General features: G+C 37.8%; 1 protein-coding gene across 1 annotated transcript in view; it reads right to left on the reverse strand.

The window, feature by feature from the left end:
* Window positions 1–4,119: 4,119 nt before the first annotated feature.
* The window catches only part of FERMT3 (FERM domain containing kindlin 3), a 111,901-nt gene continuing 94,954 nt past the window's right edge, over window positions 4,120–21,066 (reverse strand). Inside the window, exons 8-15 of the mRNA XM_053720062.1 lie at window positions 17,039–17,176; window positions 16,909–16,958; window positions 9,424–9,548; window positions 6,111–6,217; window positions 5,763–5,978; window positions 5,545–5,669; window positions 5,241–5,382; window positions 4,120–4,710 (exon numbers count right to left, since the gene is read on the reverse strand). Coding sequence (XP_053576037.1) covers window positions 4,528–4,710; window positions 5,241–5,382; window positions 5,545–5,669; window positions 5,763–5,978; window positions 6,111–6,217; window positions 9,424–9,548; window positions 16,909–16,958; window positions 17,039–17,176 — 1,086 coding nt within the window. The 3' untranslated portion in view covers window positions 4,120–4,527. The remainder of the gene's footprint in view (window positions 4,711–5,240; window positions 5,383–5,544; window positions 5,670–5,762; window positions 5,979–6,110; window positions 6,218–9,423; window positions 9,549–16,908; window positions 16,959–17,038; window positions 17,177–21,066) is intronic.

Here is a 21,066-nt window from a genome sequence, read left to right on the forward strand (position 1 = left end):
TCCACTTATTTCAAAGAATCTAGAACAATATTGATTCACAAACCAGGTAAAAATCCTGAAGAGGTAGAGGCTTACCGCCCTATCTCTTTATTAAACATAGATTATAAAATTTTAACACAAATATTAGCAGCAAGATTGCAACAGGTAATTTCTCCTCTTATTCACCCAGATCAAACGGGATTCATGAAAGTAAGAACTATGATCTCAAATATTAGAACTAGCTATAGATCACTATTTCTTACAGAGGAGAAGAGGCGAAGTAAGTACTAAGGATGCAGCAATAATATCCGTCGATACTCACAAAGCATTCGACTCATTGTCCTGGGACCATTTGTTTATGGCCCTCTTTAAATATGGTTTTAAAGGGATTTTTTTGGATTGTATACAGAGATTATATAATGCAACCACAACCGTAGTCTGTGCCAATGGTTTACAGTCTCCTTGTTTCCAGCTGGGAAGGTGCACACGACAGGGATGTCCAATCTCCCCGCTTTTGTTTAATTTAGCTTTGGAAGCCTTGGCTATTTATTTAAGAAAGGGTATAACTGGTATTAAGTGGAGAAATTACTATCTTAAACTTGCTATTTATACAGATTATTTAATTTTTTCAGAAGAATTCTCCTTAAACTTATCAATTATTCTGAGGGCCCTGGAGGACTTTTAGTCTTATTTACAGAAAAGCTTGAAAAAGATTTAAACTGAAATATTGTGGCTAGTTAAGAATAATGACTCCCCAGGTACACCTTTCAGAGAAGTCCAGGAGGCACTGGGCTACTTAGGATTGAGGTTTTCTAGAGACCCTCAGAAATGGTATCATCTAAACATTTCACCTTTAATATGCTCTTTACAGTTGGATTTGGAAAATTGGATGGACTTTCCTCTCTCTTTGTCTGGTAGGATTAATCTATTTAAAATGATTTGTTTCCCTAAATTTCTTTGTGTTTCAAGCTTTGCCTTTATTATTACGAAGATAAGAAATAATTCTTATATATCACGTTTTATATGGAGTAAACATAGAGCGAGAATTTCTATAAATAGACTTACTGCTAATAAAACGTATTTTGGAATGGCCCTCCCTAATTTAGAAAAGTATAATCTTGCAGCGGCAGTTAAAGTAATCTTTGACTGGTTTTTAGATATAGGTCATTTTTCAGTAATAGAACTTGAAAAATAGATTGTATATCCATACTCATTGAAAGCTTTACCACACATACCCATTAAAAACTTGCCTAAGTCAATAAAAAATGTTTTTGTTTTTAAAGACTCAATTAGAGTGTGGCAAAAAGGCTCCTTAATAGCTGGGGTTAACTTTAAATGATCACCATATTTAACTATTAAAGGGAATCCTGAATTTATAGAAGGGTATGATTCTAAAAGATTTAATAAATGGGAGCAACATGGTGTTCATAGCCCAAATTATAGATTTAGAAACAAAAAGGGTTAAATCATTCCTTGCTTGTAAGGATGAGTTTGGTATATCTGATCATTTAATCTTCTCATTTTCAATTAAAGCATTATGCAGATAAATTACTCAAGGAGAAGAACATTGATGGGGGGAGGGGTATGTGTTTGAAAGGATAGTGACAGCTTTTAAAGCAAATTCATTCTCTATATCCAATATTTACCAGCTCTTACTGCGAAACCAAGATGATAGTAATTGAAAATATGTATTATGTATATGGAAGAGGACTAGACAAATATATCACATATTCATTTATTGGAATCAATAAAAAAAAAAGCATCCACGGAGGAAAATTATAGGCAGCAACATTTGAAAATAATGTATCAAACACATATCACTCCACTATACCTATCACATTTTTGTTCAGATAGGGATAAACATTGCTGTGTAAAATGTTAGTTAAAATCCGCAGATAATATACATTATTTCTGGGGTTGTCCGCTGATTCAAAGATTCTGGGGAAAACTTAGCTTCTGGGTATCCAAAATTAAGGAAATCCAGGTGAAATTTTCCTTCCACCATGTGTTTTTTTTTCTCATGAAAAATAGGAATCTTGGTATGAACCCTGGTTTCTTAATACAGTTATACTTCTTGTTAGGAAGCTAATATTAAAAAATCTCCCAAAGAACCCCGCTTCTCAGAGTTCAAAAATGCTATATTACACCAGCTTGAACAAGCGACGGTGGAAACGCAAGTTGAGACAGAGATTGAAAGTTTCTATGGGAAGTTGGATAATTATATAAAAGCTCTGGAAGTAAACGTACAAAGAGAAATAATTTTTCTATTTAGATCGTCTATTCTTATCCTAGAGGCTAATCTAAGAGAAGAATGGCTTTATGAGAGGCCTGCTCAAGGGAATTAATCAATTTAGAATGTGAATAGTATCTGAATCATTTTTTTCCTTTTTTGTTTTGTTTTGTTTGTTTGGGTGTTCCACAGTAACATAGAAAATGCCAATGAAGAAAGCGGCAACGGTTGACCAACTCTGTCAAATAGAAAGCTGGTCTCCTTCTGAGGCAAAAAAAAGAAAATACAAGTCTGTAAATAACCCTGAGATAAGGGGGCAGTCTGCAGAGACTTAGATACAAGGTAATCACAGAGGTAAAAAGTGTATTAATATAACAGTGTTGGTTATGCAAAACTGGGGAATGGGTAATAAAGGGATTATCTATCTTTTAAAACAATAAACATTTTGGAGTAGACTGTCCCTTTAAAAACCACAGCAAGCAACACGTCAATTGTAAAAGTACTGCTCAAGGCAAAAACCTAGCATAAACAGTAGCTTTAGAGACAAGGCTGTTAATCTTAAAAACGATTGTCCCTTGTAATCTTAAAAATACTGTCCCCTGAAACAGTCTCGGCCTGTCTGCTAGAGAATGATGGGAAATTCTAGAATATAGCTATCGTTTGGCTTCACCTGAAGGTCTAAGAGTTGTTTTTTTCCCCAATAGGACATATCAAAAAGTGAATATTTAATGGAAAAAGTTAAACACTTTATAAAGAAGCCTTTGTTCTTAATATTGAAGGAATAAAGTTCCCTTACCACTTGTAACTTCATTACTAATAAATTCCAGAATAGACCCAGAAAAGAATCTTACCTCTTATAGGAGCATTCCATAAAGATATGGTTGCATAAACTATCCATTTGCTGCATATTAAAAACACTGGGCTTTATACCCCTAAGCAAAAATCTCTAGTCTTACCTACCAAACAAAATATATGTAGAAGTGTCTAAGAGAAGTAAAGCAGCAAAGAGAATCAGAAGTAATACTATGAAAGCCTAGTTGTTTTGCTGAATTTTAAAGGTCAACACAGGTAGCAGAAGCTACTAGTCTACATGTATAACTATGTCTGGTAAAGCTTAAGGGCAGAATCAGCCTGTTTACTCATAGAATTATTAAAAGTTAATCTATCATTCAAAGGAATAATTATAAAAATTGGAAAATCAATCTTGGAGACATCTTAGGTGTAAAACAAAAAGGAGGAAGGAAAACTTTGGAGCCTGCCCATTTTAGGTTCAACACCTAAAAGATTTACCACGCATACCCATTAAAAACTTGCCTAAGTCAATAAAAAAATGTTTTTGTTTTTAAAGACTCAATTAGTGTGTGGCAAAAAGGCTCATTAATAGCTGGGGTTAACTTTAAATGATCACCATATTTAACTATTAAAGGGAATCCTGAATTTATAGAAGGGTATGATTCTAAAGGATTTAATAAATGGGAGCAACATGGTGTTCATAGCCCAAATTATAGATTTAGGGTTAAATCATTCCTTGCTTGTAAGGATGAGTTTGGTATATCTGATCATTTAATCTTCTCATTTTCAATTAAAGCATTATGCAGATAATAATTATAAAAATTGGAAAATCAATCTTGGAGACATCTTAGGTGTAAAACAAAAAGGAGGAAGGAAAACTTTGGAGCCTGCCCATTTTAGGTTCAACACCTGGGTTGCGCTTTCTGATTGGATGGCTAAATGTAGCCACCAATCAGCAAGTGCTATCAAGGGTGCTAAACTAACAATGGGTCGGCTCCAAAGCTTTCATTCCTGCTTTTTCAAATACATATACCAAGAGAACAAAGAAAAATTGATAATAGGAGTAAATTAGAAAGTTGCCTAAAATTGCTGTTTTATCTCAATCATGAAAGAAAAAATTTGGCTTTAGTATCCCTTTAATAGATTGCCATAAGGATTAGTTTCCATTATCAATAACACTTTTAATCACAGTCATACATACAAACTAAAATGACTAACATAAGTGAAGCAATAAAAATATAAATGGCATGTGACATTAGAAGGGTTTGAGGGGTTTGTGTAGACTCCTCCACTATCATTGTCTTTCCTGCTGATGGTTTGAAGCAATCAGTCTGTTTTACAAAATATCATGGATCAGTAATGCAATTAAAAGACACCAACATTGTGGAAGAGTGCAGATGGTACAGGAACTCATACAATTCCTGAGGTGTAGGATAACGAGTATAAATAAACCTGGTAGTAAAGGTTTTGAGCCATCCATGTGAACTTGATGGTCAAGTGATGGAAAAAAATAATAGTTAAAAAGATCAAAGAGCTTCGTGGCCACCAGTCAACTTGTGGAAGAGCTCCTCGTTGAGTTGATTTGACCTTCCATCCTTACCCCGCGTTGACATGAAGATATAGCCGCCTATGTACTCGTGGACCACTTTACAAGGAGCAGAGACACAGGTAAAGGCCACATTTATATGTTCTGTGAACTCAATGGAAACCTGGAGTTGAAAGTAAAGAAATTAAAACATAATTTAAAAAGTCTAGTCTTCTTTTTTTTTTACTTTCTAGTTGTTTATCTCTTCTCTCTTACTCTGCATCTCTTCCTTTCCATCCTTATTTTCTTTTATATTTTTTATAATCTTTCTCTATATATCCCACTCCTATTTTTTCTCACCAGAAGTATATCCATGTCTCATTTATATCATAACTAAAGACCTAGGACTTATCCATGGTAGTCAATATCCTAATCTTTTTGCTTCTCACCTACTTAGTTATATCTCCTACTGCCTTTTTAATATATGAGATAAACTAGTTTCTATAGCAAATATCCCTTGCATCATTCCCCAATGTGTTCACTGCCAACTCCACCAGTTTTATATCCTTCCACCTTCCCCATTTTTATTAAATAGAAAAGTCTGGTTCCTATAGTATTTTTAATATTCCATCACTCCCCTGGGGGATTTCTCAGTCACCCCTTCCCGTAGGAATTTCTGCTCCTAGTATTTCAATGTCTCAAGCCTTGTCTAACCTGTCGGATGTCCCAGTTGACATTCCACTGCTTCATGTTGCTGTACATCCATGTCTTCACCACATCACCTACACTCAGATCAATTCGGATTAACCGATTACTGGCAATGCCCAAAATCTCATCACGACGGGCTCCTTTAAATCTGAGAGACATCCAATATGGGAAAATATGAAGACAGAAGGAAACAAAAAATATGAAGAAAACTGGAGCAGATAGTAGAGAAAAATACAGTTGGAAAAGGATAGAAAAATGATTTGTGTTTGCATCATGGGGGTGAGAAAGAGAGTGATATATAGCCACTGACCTGACAAGGAAGTATGAAATCCCAAAATCGGGAAGTGATTGCCAGGCCTGAATAAAACGCAGCTTGGCATCTATGAGAGACAGTTGTGCTATGTTCTGATACGCATCCAGGATACGGGGGGCTAACTGGAAAAAGAGGAAAGATGAAAATTTGGAGCCCAGCATATCACTGAAGCCCTCAACTAAAGATGTAATGAAAAATATGCCTTAGACCCTTACCTGTTTGGGTTTTAATTTTTTCTGGTACCTTGGTGACACCAGTGCATGCATGTTGATGGTATCTGTGACTGTGGAGTTGGATGAATTGGTACTGGATTTCTGGAGGCTGATGAATGACAGGATACTTTGCACCTCACTATCAAATGAAGAATCACCCATGCCGCGCCCTTTAGCTGCTAAGCGACAACCAGCCATCCAGCGGGCATATTTATTCTCCTAAAAAACAACACAGACAAAAGCGAGATTTTTTTTTCTTTCTAACCACAGTGTAACAGAGAATGAAGAGAGTAGTGAGTCTGTCACTTCCACCATATGGAGACTTAGGCATGAGGGTACAATGAGACTTACATCATCAAAACGCAAATAAACTTCATTCATTCCTTCTGGTGATGGCACAAGGAGCCGTATACAAAACTTCTGAGAGGAAATATTAACATCTGGAATAACTTCACAACCTAAAAAGTAGATTAGAATTAAGAGAAGATTACATAAATCTGTCTATATGACATAGATCATTTTGTTTTAACCCCAATGTCAGCTCTAGAGCAGGAATCAGTGGTGCATTAAGGTATGGTGCTGCCCAAGGCCCTCTAAAGACTTCTGCCCACCCCCTTCCCCAGGATTTATGATTTTTTTAAGCTATAATACTTTTTTGAGAGGAGGGAGAGAAGGAAGGGGGGGATAAGGGAGGTAGAGAAGGAAGGGAGGGAGAGAGAGAGAAAAAGAGAAATAAGGGAGATGAGATAGAAAATGGGAGGGGGAAGGATGAGAAGGGAGGAAAGGAAGAGAGGGGAAGAAAAGAAGGAAGGGAGAGGAAGAGAGAAAAGTGAGGGAATGGAAATAAGAGAAGGGAGGGGGAAGGGTGAGAATGGAGGAAGGGAAGAGAGAGGGTAAGAAGAGAAGGAGGGTGGGTCTGAACTGAAGCTGAAAGTTGAATCCGGAGCTAGTAATACAAGATATCTGGGGACACAGACTGTTATGCTGCCCCGACTGCTCAAAGGGGCCAAAATTTTCTGCAGAGGTCGAGATGCAACCACTCACCTGAGCTGCTGCCCCACCCTGCAAAAACAAGAGAAATCTTCCCCTGACAGAAGAATACACACAATTCTGCATATGACTTTTCCTGGGTGTTGCAACAACCTGTCCTAAAACTGGCACCTCACCCCCTCTGTAGTATTCTAAAGCATCTGTCAAAAAGTGCCGCCCTAGGCACGGGCCACGGCCATAATACGCCCCTGGAAGCAATGCACTACTGGGAGCTAGCTGAGCCAATGAAGAGTAAAGTGTGTAGCCACCAATCACCAGCCAGCTCCCTGTAGTGCACTGCTGTTCCTGAGTCTACCTAAGTATGCTTTCCAACAATACCTACAAAGCAAAGCAAATTTAATAACATAAGTAATTTTGTTTTGACTTCCATGTCCCTTTAGAATTAATGAGTAAACACTTTTTAAACAAACAATTTTTGACTTTTTAAATTCTACGACTCGGACCTATTTAAAACCCGTTAAGCATTTCTTGGATGTTCACACAAATGTTTTTTATTATTAAAGTTTGTATTAATGCCCAATACTGTAAATAAAAAATATAACCCAAATCATACTTTATGCAACTTGTACACAAATTAAATATGATCATCAAGCGTTGTACATATGTGTTTGAACATTTAAACATAAATTGATTAGAAATGGTTACTTGCACACTCATCATGAATCAATATTAATGGTTAAGTAAAACAAAACGTATATATTAGGCACACATAAATACTGAATTAAATGGACACTGTACTTTTTGTCATCCATATAAAGAAACTGCCTCTAAGCATGTTGAATTTCTCTGTTTTTGATAGAAAATATGTGACAAAAAAACTGATTAAATTGCAATTAAAACAATTGTATCATTAACGAACAATCACTTTCTACTAATGCTCATTGACTGATAAGTACTCTCTGCTAATATCTATTGGCTTTATAGGTAATCCCTGATGATGTTCATTGGTTGATGATAGTTTTTTCCTGCTAATGCTCATTGGTTTATAGGTGCTTAATGCTAACACTTTTTGGTTGATAGGTACTTCCTGCTAATGCTCATTGGCTAATTGGTACTTCCTGTTAACATTCATTGGTTGATAGAAACTTCCTGCTAATGCTCACTGGCTGATAGGTACTTCCTACTAATGCTCACTGGCTGATAGATACTTCCTGCTAATGCTCACTGGCTGATAGGTACTTCCTGCTAATGCTCACTGGCTGATAGGTATTTCCTGCTAATGCTCACTGGCTGATAGGTACTTCCTACTAATGCTCACTGGCTGATAGGCACTTCCTGCTAATGCTCACTAGCTGATAGGTACTTCCTGCTAATACTCACTGGCTGATAGGTACTTCCTGCTAATGTTCACTGGCTGATAGGTACTTCCTACTAATGCTCACTGGCTGATAGACACTTCCTGCTAATGCTCATTGGCTAATTGGTACTTCCTGCTAATGTTCACTGGCTGATAGGTAGTTCCTGCTAATGCTCACTGGCTGATAGACACTTCCTGCTAATGCTCATTGGCTAATTGGTACTTCCTGTTAACATTCATTGGTTGATACTTCCTGCTAATGCTCACTGGCTGATAGGTACTTCCTGCTAATTCTCACTGGCTGATAGGCACTTCCTACTAATGCTCACTAGCTGATAGGTACTTCCTGCTTATTGGCTAATTGGTACTTCCTGTTAACATTCATTGGTTGATAGGCACTTCCTGCTAATGCTCACTGATTGATAGGTACTTCCTGCTAATGCTCACTGGCTGATAGGAACTTCCTGCTAATACTCATTGTTGGTAGGTTCTCATTTGCTTTTATATTGTTTTCTGATTCAAGAGGAAAGTTTACTCTTAAAGGGACACTCAAGTCAAAATTAAACTTTCATGTATTAGACAGAGCAGCAATTTTAAACAACTTTTAAATTTACTTCCATTAACAAAATGTGTGCAGTCTTTTAATATTTACACTTTTTGGTCACCAGCTCCTACTGAGCATGTGCAAGAAATCACATATATATATGCATTTGTGATTGGCTGATGGCTGCCACATGAAGAAGGAGGAGGGGGAGTAGAAATAACTTTGAAATTTGTCAGAAAAAAAAATCTACTTCTTATTTGAAGTTCAGACTATGGGGGCGGATTTAATAAGCAGTGAATGCTGCTTTATCCGCCTGTAGTTTCCGGTTCGCCAGAAATGGCAGTCATAAGACCGCTGCCCCTTAACTTGTCCGCCACCTTATAGATGTTGGTTGTGCAAAGCTGGGGAATGGGTAGTAAAGGCGTTATCTATCTTTTTAAACAATAACAATTTTGGCGTTGACTGTCCCTTTAAGTGCTGCATTACAAACAGTCTGCATACACAATATATGTTTTGTATATATCAGCAATTAAAGTGTACTGTAAAATTGTTTTCTCCTTAATGTGTTTACAATTACTTTTTATACCAGCTGCAGAGTATAAAATGTAAGGGAAATTGCACCTTTAGGTATAACTGTGTGTATGAAATAACTGTTACTGCTAATAGAAACCACAACCCAATTATGGGTTAGACGTTTAGCCTTTCTAGGGAGTGTGAGTTATACAAAACAAGAGGCGACTGTCTGATGTTCCTGTAATCGTTTCCTTTCTTACCTTTCAGACTGAGCAGGAGTAGTGGTTCTCCTCTCACCTCCTCTTTGGTTTTATAAAACGACATGTTGGTACATTTTAGCATTACCCAGTTCTGTTTATATCCCTTCAGGGTCATTTTCCGAGGTCTGCAAGCAATAAATAAAGCAGCCATAACACACAGCAGGAGAATACTCAAAGGAACAGAACAGCCGAGGGGGCAGAGTATATGGAAGTCCAATTTTAAATAATATTTATTATGTATTATCAAACTTTTCCATGACAGCATACTGCGGTAGCCTCAGGAACATGCACATGTGTGTGAGTGTGTGTGTATATATATATATAACATAATTTATGTAAGAACTTACCTGATAAATTCATTTCTTTCATATTAGCAAGAGTCCATGAGCTAGTGACGTATGGGATATACATTCCTACCAGGAGGGGCAAAGTTTCCCAAACCTCAAAATGCCTATAAATACACCCCTCACCACACCCACAAATCAGTTTAACGTATAGCCAAGAAGTGGGGTGATAAGAAAAAAGTGCGAAAATAAGGAATTGGAATAATTGTGCTTTATACAAAAAAATCATAACCACCACAAAAGGGTGGGCCTCATGGACTCTTGCTAATATGAAAGAAATGAATTTATCAGGTAAGTTCTTACATAAATTATGTTTTCTTTCATGTAATTAGCAAGAGTCCATGAGCTAGTGACGTATGGGATAATGACTACCCAAGATGTGGATCTTCCACGCAAGAGTCACTAGAGAGGGAGGGATAAAATAAAGACAGCCAATTCCGCTGAAAATAATCCACACCCAAAATAAAGTTTAAATCTTATAATGAAAAAAAACTGAAATTATAAGCAGAAAAATCAAACGGAAACAGCTGCCTGAAGTACTTTTCTACCAAAAACTGCTTCAGAAGAAGAAAACACATCAAAATGGTAGAATTTAGTAAAAGTATGCAAAGAAGACCAAGTGGCTGCTTTGCAAATCTGAACAACTGAAGCTTCATTCCTATACGCCCAGGAAGTAGAAACTGACCTAATAGAATGAGCTGTAATCCTTTGAGGCGGAGTTTTACCCGACTCGACATAGGCATGATGAAACAAAGATTTTAACCAAGATGCCAAAGAAATGGCAGAAGCCTTCTGACCTTTCCTAGAACCGGAAAAGATAACAAATAGACTAGAAGTCTTTCGGGAAATCCTTAGTAGCTTCAACATAATATTTCAAAGCTCTTAACTACATCCAAAGAATGCAACGAGTTTTCCTTAGAATTCTTAGGATTAGGACACAATGAAGGAACCACAATTTCTCTACTAATGTTGTTAGAATTCACAACCTTAGGTAAAAATTTAAAAGAAGTTCGCAACACCGCCTTATCCTGATGAAAAATCAGAAAAGGAGACTCACAAGAAAGTGCAGATAATTCAGAAACTCTTCTAGCAGAAGAGATGGCCAAAAGAAACAAAACTTTCCAAGAAAGTAATTAATGTCCAGCGAATGCATAGGTTCAAACGGAGGAGCTTGAAGAGCCCCCAGAACCAAATTCAAACTCCAAGGAGGAGAGATTGACTTAATAACAGGTTTTATACGAGCCAAAGCTTGTACAAAACAATGAATATCAGGAAGACTAGCAATCTTTCTGTGAAAAAGAACAGAAAGAGCAGAGATTTGACCTTTCAAGGAACTTGCAGACAAACCTTATCCAAACCATCCTGAAGAAACTGTAAAATTCTAGGAATTCTAAAGAATGCCAAGAAAAATGATGAGAAAAACACCAAGAAATGAAAATCTTCCAGACTCGATAATATATCTTCCTAGATACAGTTTTACGAGCCTGTAACATAGTATTAATCACAGAGTCAGAGAAACCTCTATGATTGAGAATCAAGCGTTCAATCTCCATACCTTCAAATTTAAGTATTTGAGAGCCTGATGGAAAAAAAGACCTTGCGATAGAAGGTCTGGTCTTAACGGAAGAGTCCACGGTTGGCAAGTGGCCATCCGGACAAGATCCGCATACCAAAACCTGTGAGGCCATGCTGGAGCCACCAGCAGAATAAACAAACGTTCCTTTAGAATCTTGGAAAAAGAACTATAGGCGGAAAGATATAAGCAGGATGATACTTCCAAGGAAGTGACAATGCATCCACTGCTTCCGCCTGAGGATCCCTGGATCTGGACAAATACCTGGGAAGCTTCTTGTTTAGATGAGAAGCCATCAGATCTATTTCTGGAAGTCCCCATATTTGAACAATCTGAAGAAATACCTCTGGGTGAAGAAACCATTCGCCCGGATGTAGTGTTTGGCGACTGAGATAATCCGCTTCCCAATTGTCTATACCTGGGATATGAACCGCAGAAATTAGACAGGAGCTGGATTCCGCCCATACAAGTATTCGAGAGACTTCTTTCATAGCCAGAGGACTGTGAGTTCCTCCTTGATGATTGACATATGCCACGGTTGTGACATCGTCCGTCTAGAAGAGCCCATGACTGAAGAGCTCTGAAAATTGCACGGAGTTCCAAAAATGTTGATTGGTAATCTCACCTCCTGAGATTCCCAAACCCCTTGTGCTGTCAGAAACCCCCATACAGCTCCCCAACCTGTCAGATTTGCATCTGTTGAGATCACAGTCTAGGTTGGAGGAACAAAAAGAAGCCCCCTGAACTAAACGATGGTGATCTGTCCACCACGTCAGAGAGTGTCGAACAATCGGTTTTAAAGATATTAATTGAGATATCTTTGTATAATCCCTGCACCACAGGTTCAGCATACAGAGCTGAAGAGGTCGCATGTGAAAATGAGCAAAGGGGAACACGTCCAATGCAGCAGTCATAAGAACCTAGAATTTCCATGCATAAGGCTACCGAAGGGAATGATTGCGACTGAAGGTTTCGATAAGCTGAAACCAATTTCAGACGCCTCTTGTCTGTCAGAGACAGAATCAAGAACACTGAATCTATCAGGAAACTTAAAAAGGTTACCCTTGTCTGAGGAATCAAACGAACTTTTTGGTAAATTGATCCTCCAACCATGTTCTTGAAGAAACAACACTTATAAAAGACTGGAAAGGTTCTTTCTAGAGAAAATGAGCAAAGGGAATTGAATCCAATGCTATGACCATAAGACCTAAAACTTCTATGCATATATAGCAACTGAAGGAAATAATAGAGACTAAAGGTACCTACCGATAGACGGAACCCAATAACATTATCCCTTGTCTGATAGAGACAAGGACAGTGACACAAACTATCTGGAAACCTAAAAAAGGTGACCCTTGTGTGAGGAATCAAGAGCTTTAGAAAAGAAGATCCTCTAACTATGTCCTGAAGAGTAAGTGAATCATATGAGATTCCGCATCCTCAGAAAATAATCTGAATGAAAACAGAAAAATGAAAATATGCATTTATTGTATCTAATGAAAACAAATAATGCTATCAAAGACCATAAAAAGGCAAAATAGTTTGAATAAAACTCCAAAACCCGGTTCCTCAAAAGAAACTGGAAGAAATACCCCAGAAGATTCCAGGTCTGAGCAGCGCTTGAACCCCATGGGTGCCCAGCCATGCTTCAACAGCACCCAAAATATATAGGACAGAAACACAGTTAAAGAAAGTGTTAGCCTTGCTGGAATAAAATCAAAGAAATTTGGACAAAATAAATTTCAAAGAAGCCTTAACCTGCCCCTTACCAGCCAAGCTGGAATACGGCACGTACATTGCAAAATTAGGGAGCTGATTTTGAACTCCAATTATAGACATGTTACTTGGGAAAGAACTCAGGAATTCGTTCCTTAATAAGAACAACCAAACTAGTATAAGCTTAAAGTTTTAGTCTTAGAACTCAACCTTGAAGCCCAGAGTAACAGTTAAGAATTGAATCCAATTATAAAACAAATAATTGATTATCTTAGAACAAAGGAAATATGGATTTTTATTTTTTTTTAAAAAATCACAAAATTCTTCTAGCTAAAAAAGCTAAAGACATAGATTAACCCTCATTTGCGAAAATATTCAATAAAATGAAGACACAAATGAAATTATTAGCATGATAGTCCAGTTTAAAGGACCAGCCAATACAGTGGACTTGCATAATCAATAAATGAAAAACAACAAGACAAATGCAACAGCACTTAGTCTAGTAAATGTTGTCCCTTTAACAATGCTAAGATAAATCATAATCTGATACTTGATCTTAAAGTAAACAGAGAAAATGAAGCAATTGCAATATCCAAATAAATCACAGGACCAAGAAAAGTACCTGAAACTAAATAATTTTCCAAAAATAAGATACAACTATCTAAAGGAAAATAAATACTATTTTGCTATAGAAACAATAGCATAATTAGTAGAATTAGAGATAGCCCCAATAAATTGGAGAACCCTCCAAATTGAGTTTAACTGCTGGCAAAGAATATAGTTTAAAACCTTTGAAAAAGGAATAAAAGAAAATTCTCAGCCTATTCCATTCCCCAGTATAGGGAATTGGAAAGAAAACCTCTAAAGAAATAAATAGGCAGAAATAATGTCAGCTAGTCTTAAAGAACTAGTTACCTTAATATCCAAAATAATCAACACCTTTTCAACAAAGAACAAATGTACTTTAATAATTGAAAAATAATAAAAAAGTAGATTTGTTAGTGTCAATATCTGATGAAGAAAATTTCTGAAAAAAACATCATCAGAGAAAGATAAATCAGTATGTTGTTGGTCATTTGAAACCTCAATAATTAAAAAAGAAGTGAAAAAGACCTAAAAATTTTATTAGAAGGCACGAAGTCAGCCAAAGCCTTTAACATAGAATCAGAAAAATATTTCTTCTAAGTCTTCTAAATATTTCTTGTAAGAAAAGAAAATATATAAAGCATAAATACTAATGGATTCCGCATGTAAAAGTATAACATAATAACTTATTACAAACCATAGCTAAAGATAAACATTTATAACATTTAAAATGAATGAACTTAGCTTTGGTAGAACTGAAACTCAGTTAAGCGTTTTTCCAGAAGTGGCTTCTGATTCAGAGTCCATTTGAGACATCTTGCAATATGTAATAGAAAAAACAACATATAAAGCAAAATTGATCAAATTCCTTAAATGACAGTTTCAAGAATGGGAAAAAAAATGCCAATGAACAAGCTTCTAGCAACCAGAAGCAATAAATAATGAGACTTAAATATTGTGGAGACAACAACGACGCTCGAATTGGCGCCACATCCGGTAACGCCGACATTTTTTGGTGCAAAAACGTCAAAAAAAATGACGCAACTTCCGGCGACACGTATGACGCCGGAAATGACAAGAAAATTTTTGCGCCAAGAAAGTCCGCGCCAAGAATGACGCAATAAAATGAAGCATTTTCAGCCCCCGCGAGCCTAACAGCCCACAGGAAAAAAAGTCAAATTTTAAGGTAAGAAAAAATTGAATTATTCATATGCATTATCCCAAATATGAAACTGACTGTCTGAAATAAGGAACGTTGAACATCCTGAATCAAGGCAAATAAATGTTTAAACACAAATATTTAGAACTTTATATAAAAGTGCCCAACCATAGCTTAGAGTGTCACAGAAAATAAGACTTACTTACCCCAGGACACTCATCTACATGTTTGTAGAAAGCCAAACCAGTACTGAAACGAGAATCAGTAGAGGTAATGGTATATATAAAAGTATATCGTCGATCTGAAAAGGGAGGTAAGAGATGAATCTCTACGACCGATAACAGAGAACCTATGAAATAGACCCCGTAGAAGGAGATCATTGAATTCAAATAGGCAATACTCTCTTCACATCCCTCTGACATTCACTGCACGCTGAGAGGAAAACCGGGCTCCAACATGCTGTGGAGCGCATATCAACGTAGAATCTAGCACAAACTTACTTCACCACCTCCACAGGAGGCAAAGTTTGTAAAACTGATTTGTGGGTGTGGTGAGGGGTGTATTTATAGGCATTTTGAGGTTTGGGAAACTTTGCCCCTCCTGGTAGGAATGTATATCCCATATGTCACTAGCTCATGGACTCTTGCTAATTACATGAAAGAAATATATATATATATATATATATATATATATATATATATATATATATATATACATGTACATGGCCCCATTCATTCTTTCATGTACATGGATCAGTCGTCCTGTTCCCTTTGCAGAGAAACAGCCCCAAAGCATAATGTTGCCACCCCCATGCTTCACAGTAGGTATGGTGTTCTTTGGTTGCAACTCAGCATTCTCTCTCCTCCAAACATGACGAGTTGTGTTTCTACCAAACAGTTCTACTTTGGTTTCATCTGACCATATGACATTCTCCCAATCCGCTTCTGGATCATCCAAATGCTCTCTAGCATACTTCAGACAGGCCCGGACATGTATTGGCTTAAGCAGGGGGACACGTCTGACACTGCAGGATCTGAGTCCCTGGAGGTGTAGTGTGTTACTGATGGTAGCCTTTGATACGTTGGTCCCAGCTCTCTGCAGGTCATTCACTAGGTCCCCCCGTGTGGTTCTGGGATGTTTGCTCACCGTTCTTGTGATCATTTTGGCCTCACGGGGTGAGATCTTGCGTGGAGCCCCAGATCGAGGGAGATTATCAGTGGTCTTGTATGTCTTCCATTTTCTAATTATTGCTCCCACAGTTAATTTTTTCACACCAAGCTGCTTGCCTATTGCAGATTCAGTCTTCCCAGCCTGGTGCAGGTCTACAGTTTTGTTTCTGGTGTCTTTCTACAGCTCTTTGGTCTTCACCATAGTGGAGTTTGGAGTGTGACTGTTTGAGGTTGTGGACATGTGTCTTTTATATTGATAACAAGTTCAAACAGGTGCCATTAATACACGTAATGGAGGACAGAGGGGCCTCTTAAAGAAGAAGATACAGGCCTGTGAGAGCCAGAAATCTTGCTTGTTTGTAGGTGACCAAATACTTATTTTCCACCATAATATGCAAATAAATTATTTCCAAATCAGACAGACAATGTGATTGTCTGGATTTGTTTCCACATTTTTTCTCTCATAGTTGAGGTATACCTATGGTGAAAATTACAGGCCTCTCTCATCTTCTTAAGTGGGAGAACTTGCACAGTTGGTGGCTGACTAAATACTTTTTTGCCCCACTGTGTATATGTGTGTGTGTGTGTATATATATATATATATATATATATATATATATATATATATATATATATATATATGTGTATGTATAAAACACAAACATTGCTGCAAACTTTGCTGCTATACAGTCCTCACAAAACGTGCAGAATCCTGAGCCTATCTCAGTATGCTCTCATGGAAATGCACTGTTACAACGAAGGAAATGAAGAAAAAGTGGTACATTTTCTAATAGATATTGCATTGAAATGTTTCATTAGACAATGTGCACACTCTAGCTGAAATGTGAAAGTTTAAGTGTTCAAGCAATGGAAAAACAGCAGAAATTGTAACAATAAGATAGTAGGACAAAGCTACAGAACGAGACAAGTGGTAGCTACCTGAACACACGTAGATATTCCTGCAGTTCCGGTTCATCTTGGATACCCTCCTATAAAAGCAGATGGAAAACCATTTGCACAACTTATAGAGAGACACACATCTGATACTGTGACTCAGAGGCGCACTCACCAGCGTCTCCGTCTCACTGGGAATGGTCACATCCAGTTTAACCTCCAGATGCGACAGCGCCTCCTCCAGGTCATGTAGTGCAGGGTCTTGTGGCATATCCATGGGGTCTGAGGTCACCGATAGCTTGTTCACATGGTACTAGTACAGAACATATATCACCTTCATCAACACCAGTAAATATATACATAGACTCGTAATATATTAATCACCTTCATCAACACCAGTAAATATATACATAGACTCGTAATATATTGGAGCATCAGTTACAGCTATTGGCCAAGAGATGACAAGTGCAAGTGCTCTCCAGTAACGAGGTTTCTATCTAGAGCCTTCCATGCTGGCTGTTAATAAAGGGACATTAAACACTATTGATACTAGATAGAATGGTTTATTGAAACCAAAGATTAACATAAGAATAATAAGCAGATAAGCGGTATTTTGCAGCATTTTGTGTGCGTCAGAAGTAGCATGCATATTACGAGTTGAAAGTAAATGCGTTTACAGACATATATAAACATATAATCAGAAATACATATGTATACTTTTATAGACATATATATATATATATATATATATATATATATATATATATATATATATATATATATATATATATATATATATATATATAAAAATAAACGTACAACAGGCCAGTACTCATGGTTTCTTCATACATTTACCCAGGGGGCTTCCACAATATATAACATGCCAAAAAAGGATGCACTCGGCAGGAATTTTTTCTTGTTACCATTTAATGTAACGTTTCGGGGTATCACCCCTGTAATGTTATTAACATGTCATGTGATTTGTTTGTCAATTTGCATACAGAATGTTGATTGGCTGTTGGTGTTTCTACCATATATGGTAACAAGTTCAGTTAGTGACTAGATGCAGCTCTGTATTCTCTGAGTTATTCCTTGGTAAGACACTAATTTGAGTGACTACACAAGAACAATACCTGGTGTCAGAAGCTGGTTTCTTTCTGCAAGATGGATTTATCAGGTGTGCCTATGCCACAGATGGATTTACCAGATGCATGGAGAAGATTTCACCTGCATGTACAGCTCATATTCTCTGGCCCGCTCTGTGGCAAGCCTGAGGAAACCTTGTGCAGCTACTTGCTTGTCTGGGTAGGTGAAAAAGGGAGAGAGGTTTATAATACTTGGACATTAACATTTCAAGAGTCTAAAAAGTTGAAGTCTTATTATGACAAATTTGAGGAATATGTTATGCCCAAGGCCAATCCCATCTTTGCATACAAGTTTCATGAAAAAACGCAGGGGGAACATGAGACATTTTAACATTTTGTAACAGAACTTAAATTGCTTGTAAAAGACTGTGGATATGTTAACAGTGATGAGATGGTACGAGACCGCATTGTTTTTGCCACTAATTCTCCAAAAGTCAGAGAGAAATTACTTAATCAGGGTGCTGATCTGACACTTGAAAAAGCCATTGACATAGCGCGGTCGCACAAAATTGCACAAGAGCAGCTTAAGACAATAAACTCACGTGCAATGGCAACCCAGAGCCAGTCAGCTCATACAGTGTTTAGTAAAAAAACAGCATCAGCCCAGCAAAAGCATTGGACAACTGTGAAAGGAAGTGACAGAAGCATCACTAAAGACAGGCTATGCAGTCGTTGTGCTCTTCACCCCCGCCAGGAAGACACGTGCCCTGCAAAAGGACGTCAGTGCAAAATATGCAATAAATGTAACCACTTTGCAAAGGCATGTAAGTCAAGGCCGCCAGATACACGTAAAACTGTACATACAGTTCAAAACACAAATATTGAAGAGCTGGATGAACTGTTTATTGATGCAGTTAACAAAGAGCACAAAGACAAAGAATGTGAACAGGCTTTCACCGAAATTGAGTTAGGTGCACAAGCAGATAAAGTCAAATTTAAATTAGATACTGGTGCTCAGGTAAATATAATTCCTACCAACAGATTTAAAAATCTCTTCAGCACTGAAGCCCACAGCACGCCGTCTTACAGGCTATGGAGGTGAGCCGCTTGATGTAAATGTAAATACAAAGACACTAAAACTGTGCTTGAATTCTACATTGTCAACACACACACCCCACCTATACTTGGTTTGAGAGCATGTCTAGACATGGAGTTAATTAAGCTAGACTCAGTGTGCGCAGATGTAGATAAACCCTGTGCTATAATACAGGAATTTTCTGATGTTTTTCAAGGCATTGGACAGTTTCCAGGTGAATGCACTATACACTTACACCCCACAGCCGTCCCTGTTGTATACCCACCCAGGAAAATTCCATTCATGCTGCGTAGTTGCCTCAAGGAGGAGCTAGACATTATGGAAAAATCAGGGATTATTGTGAAAGTTCTTGAACCCACTGACTGGGTCAATGCCCTGGTAGTTGTGGAAAAACCCCGCACAGGAAAACTCAGGGTTTGTTTAGATCCCAGAGACTTGAATAAAGCAATCAAGAGGCCACATTACCCTCTTCCAACTTTGGATGACATGACCCCAAAACTTGCTGGAGCACAATTCTTCGGTGTACTGGATGCAAAATCTGGATACTGGGTGATCAAACTCTCAAAAGAATCAAACTCTCTGCTTACCCTTTGGACTGATTTCAGCTCAAGACAAATTTCAGAGAAAGATTGATGAGACTTATGAAGGGCTTGAGGGGGGTAACAGCCATTGTTGACGACATACTCGTGTTTGGAAAAACAAAAGAGGAACATGATGCAAACTTGCACGGAGTACTCAAGAGATCCCGTGAAAAAGGAGTACTCCTTAACCCAGAGAAAAGTGTGATATGTGTCTCAGAGGTCAGTTATTTTGGGCACAAGCTAACGTGAAGGCATCAAACCTGATCCAGAGAAGATCAATGCCATAAAAGATATGCGTCCTCCCAAGAACAAGTCAGAGCTGGAGACCATCCTAGGTATGGTTAATTATCTGTCCAAGTTTGCACCAAACTTATCTGAGATTAATGTGCCATTGAGGCAGCTTCTGAAACAGACAAATGAGTTTGTATGGGACGAAACTCACGAAAAAGCATTTGATAAAATTAAAGAGCTGATTACAAAGGAACCTGGTCCCATTCTATGTTACTACGATCCTAGCAAAGAGCTCTGCCTGCAGGTTGATGCGTCAAAGAGTGGCCTAGGTGCTGTATTACTCCAAGAAGGTAAGCCAATTGCCTATGCTTCTAAATCTCTCACACCAACAGAAGAAAACTATGCTCAAATTGAGAAGGAGTTATATGCTGTGGTGTTTGGATGCAAACGTTTTCACACATATGTCTATGGCAGAAAGATTGTTGTTGAATCTGACCACAAACCTTTAATACCCATAATGAAGAAACCCCTTGCAGCTGCACCACCACGCCTTCAGAGAATGATCTTGCAACTACAGAGGTATGACTCTGAAATAGTACATCGTTCAGGAAAAGATATTCCAATAGTCGACACCCTGTCCAGGAAATCAATACCATACAGACTTTAATCACTGAATGAAGGAATGGATGCACAGATTCACACAGTCATAACCAATCTCCTTATTAGTGACAGGAAACTGACTGACATTCGAACAGCTACAGAACAGGATCCTCAACTCATTATGCTGAAAAACATAATCAAATCTGGGTGGCCTAACGTAAGGAATTGATGTCCTTCCAGCCTTGTTGAATACTGGAATCACAGAGATGAAATTTCAGAGATTGAAGGGATCCTATTCAAAGGCGAGAAAATCATTGTCCCAGGTGTGCTGAGGCCAAATATCCTAGAGCGTATACACACTGGGCATATGGGAATTTAGAGGAGTAAGCAAAGAGCCAGAGACATATTATTTTGGCCAGGAATGAACAAACAAATTGAGGATATGGTCGAAAAATGCCCTACCTGCCTAGAACGCCGAAAGTCTAACCCTAAAGACCCCATGATCTCTCATCAGATTCCAGAGCGTCCATGGCAAATCATTGCAACAGATCTTTTAATGTGGAATGGTCAGGACTACTTAATCGCTGTTGATTATTACAGCAGATTTTTG

Source organism: Bombina bombina, chromosome 7 (genome assembly GCF_027579735.1).
Source record: "Bombina bombina isolate aBomBom1 chromosome 7, aBomBom1.pri, whole genome shotgun sequence".
Lineage (NCBI taxonomy): Eukaryota > Metazoa > Chordata > Amphibia > Anura > Bombinatoridae > Bombina > Bombina bombina.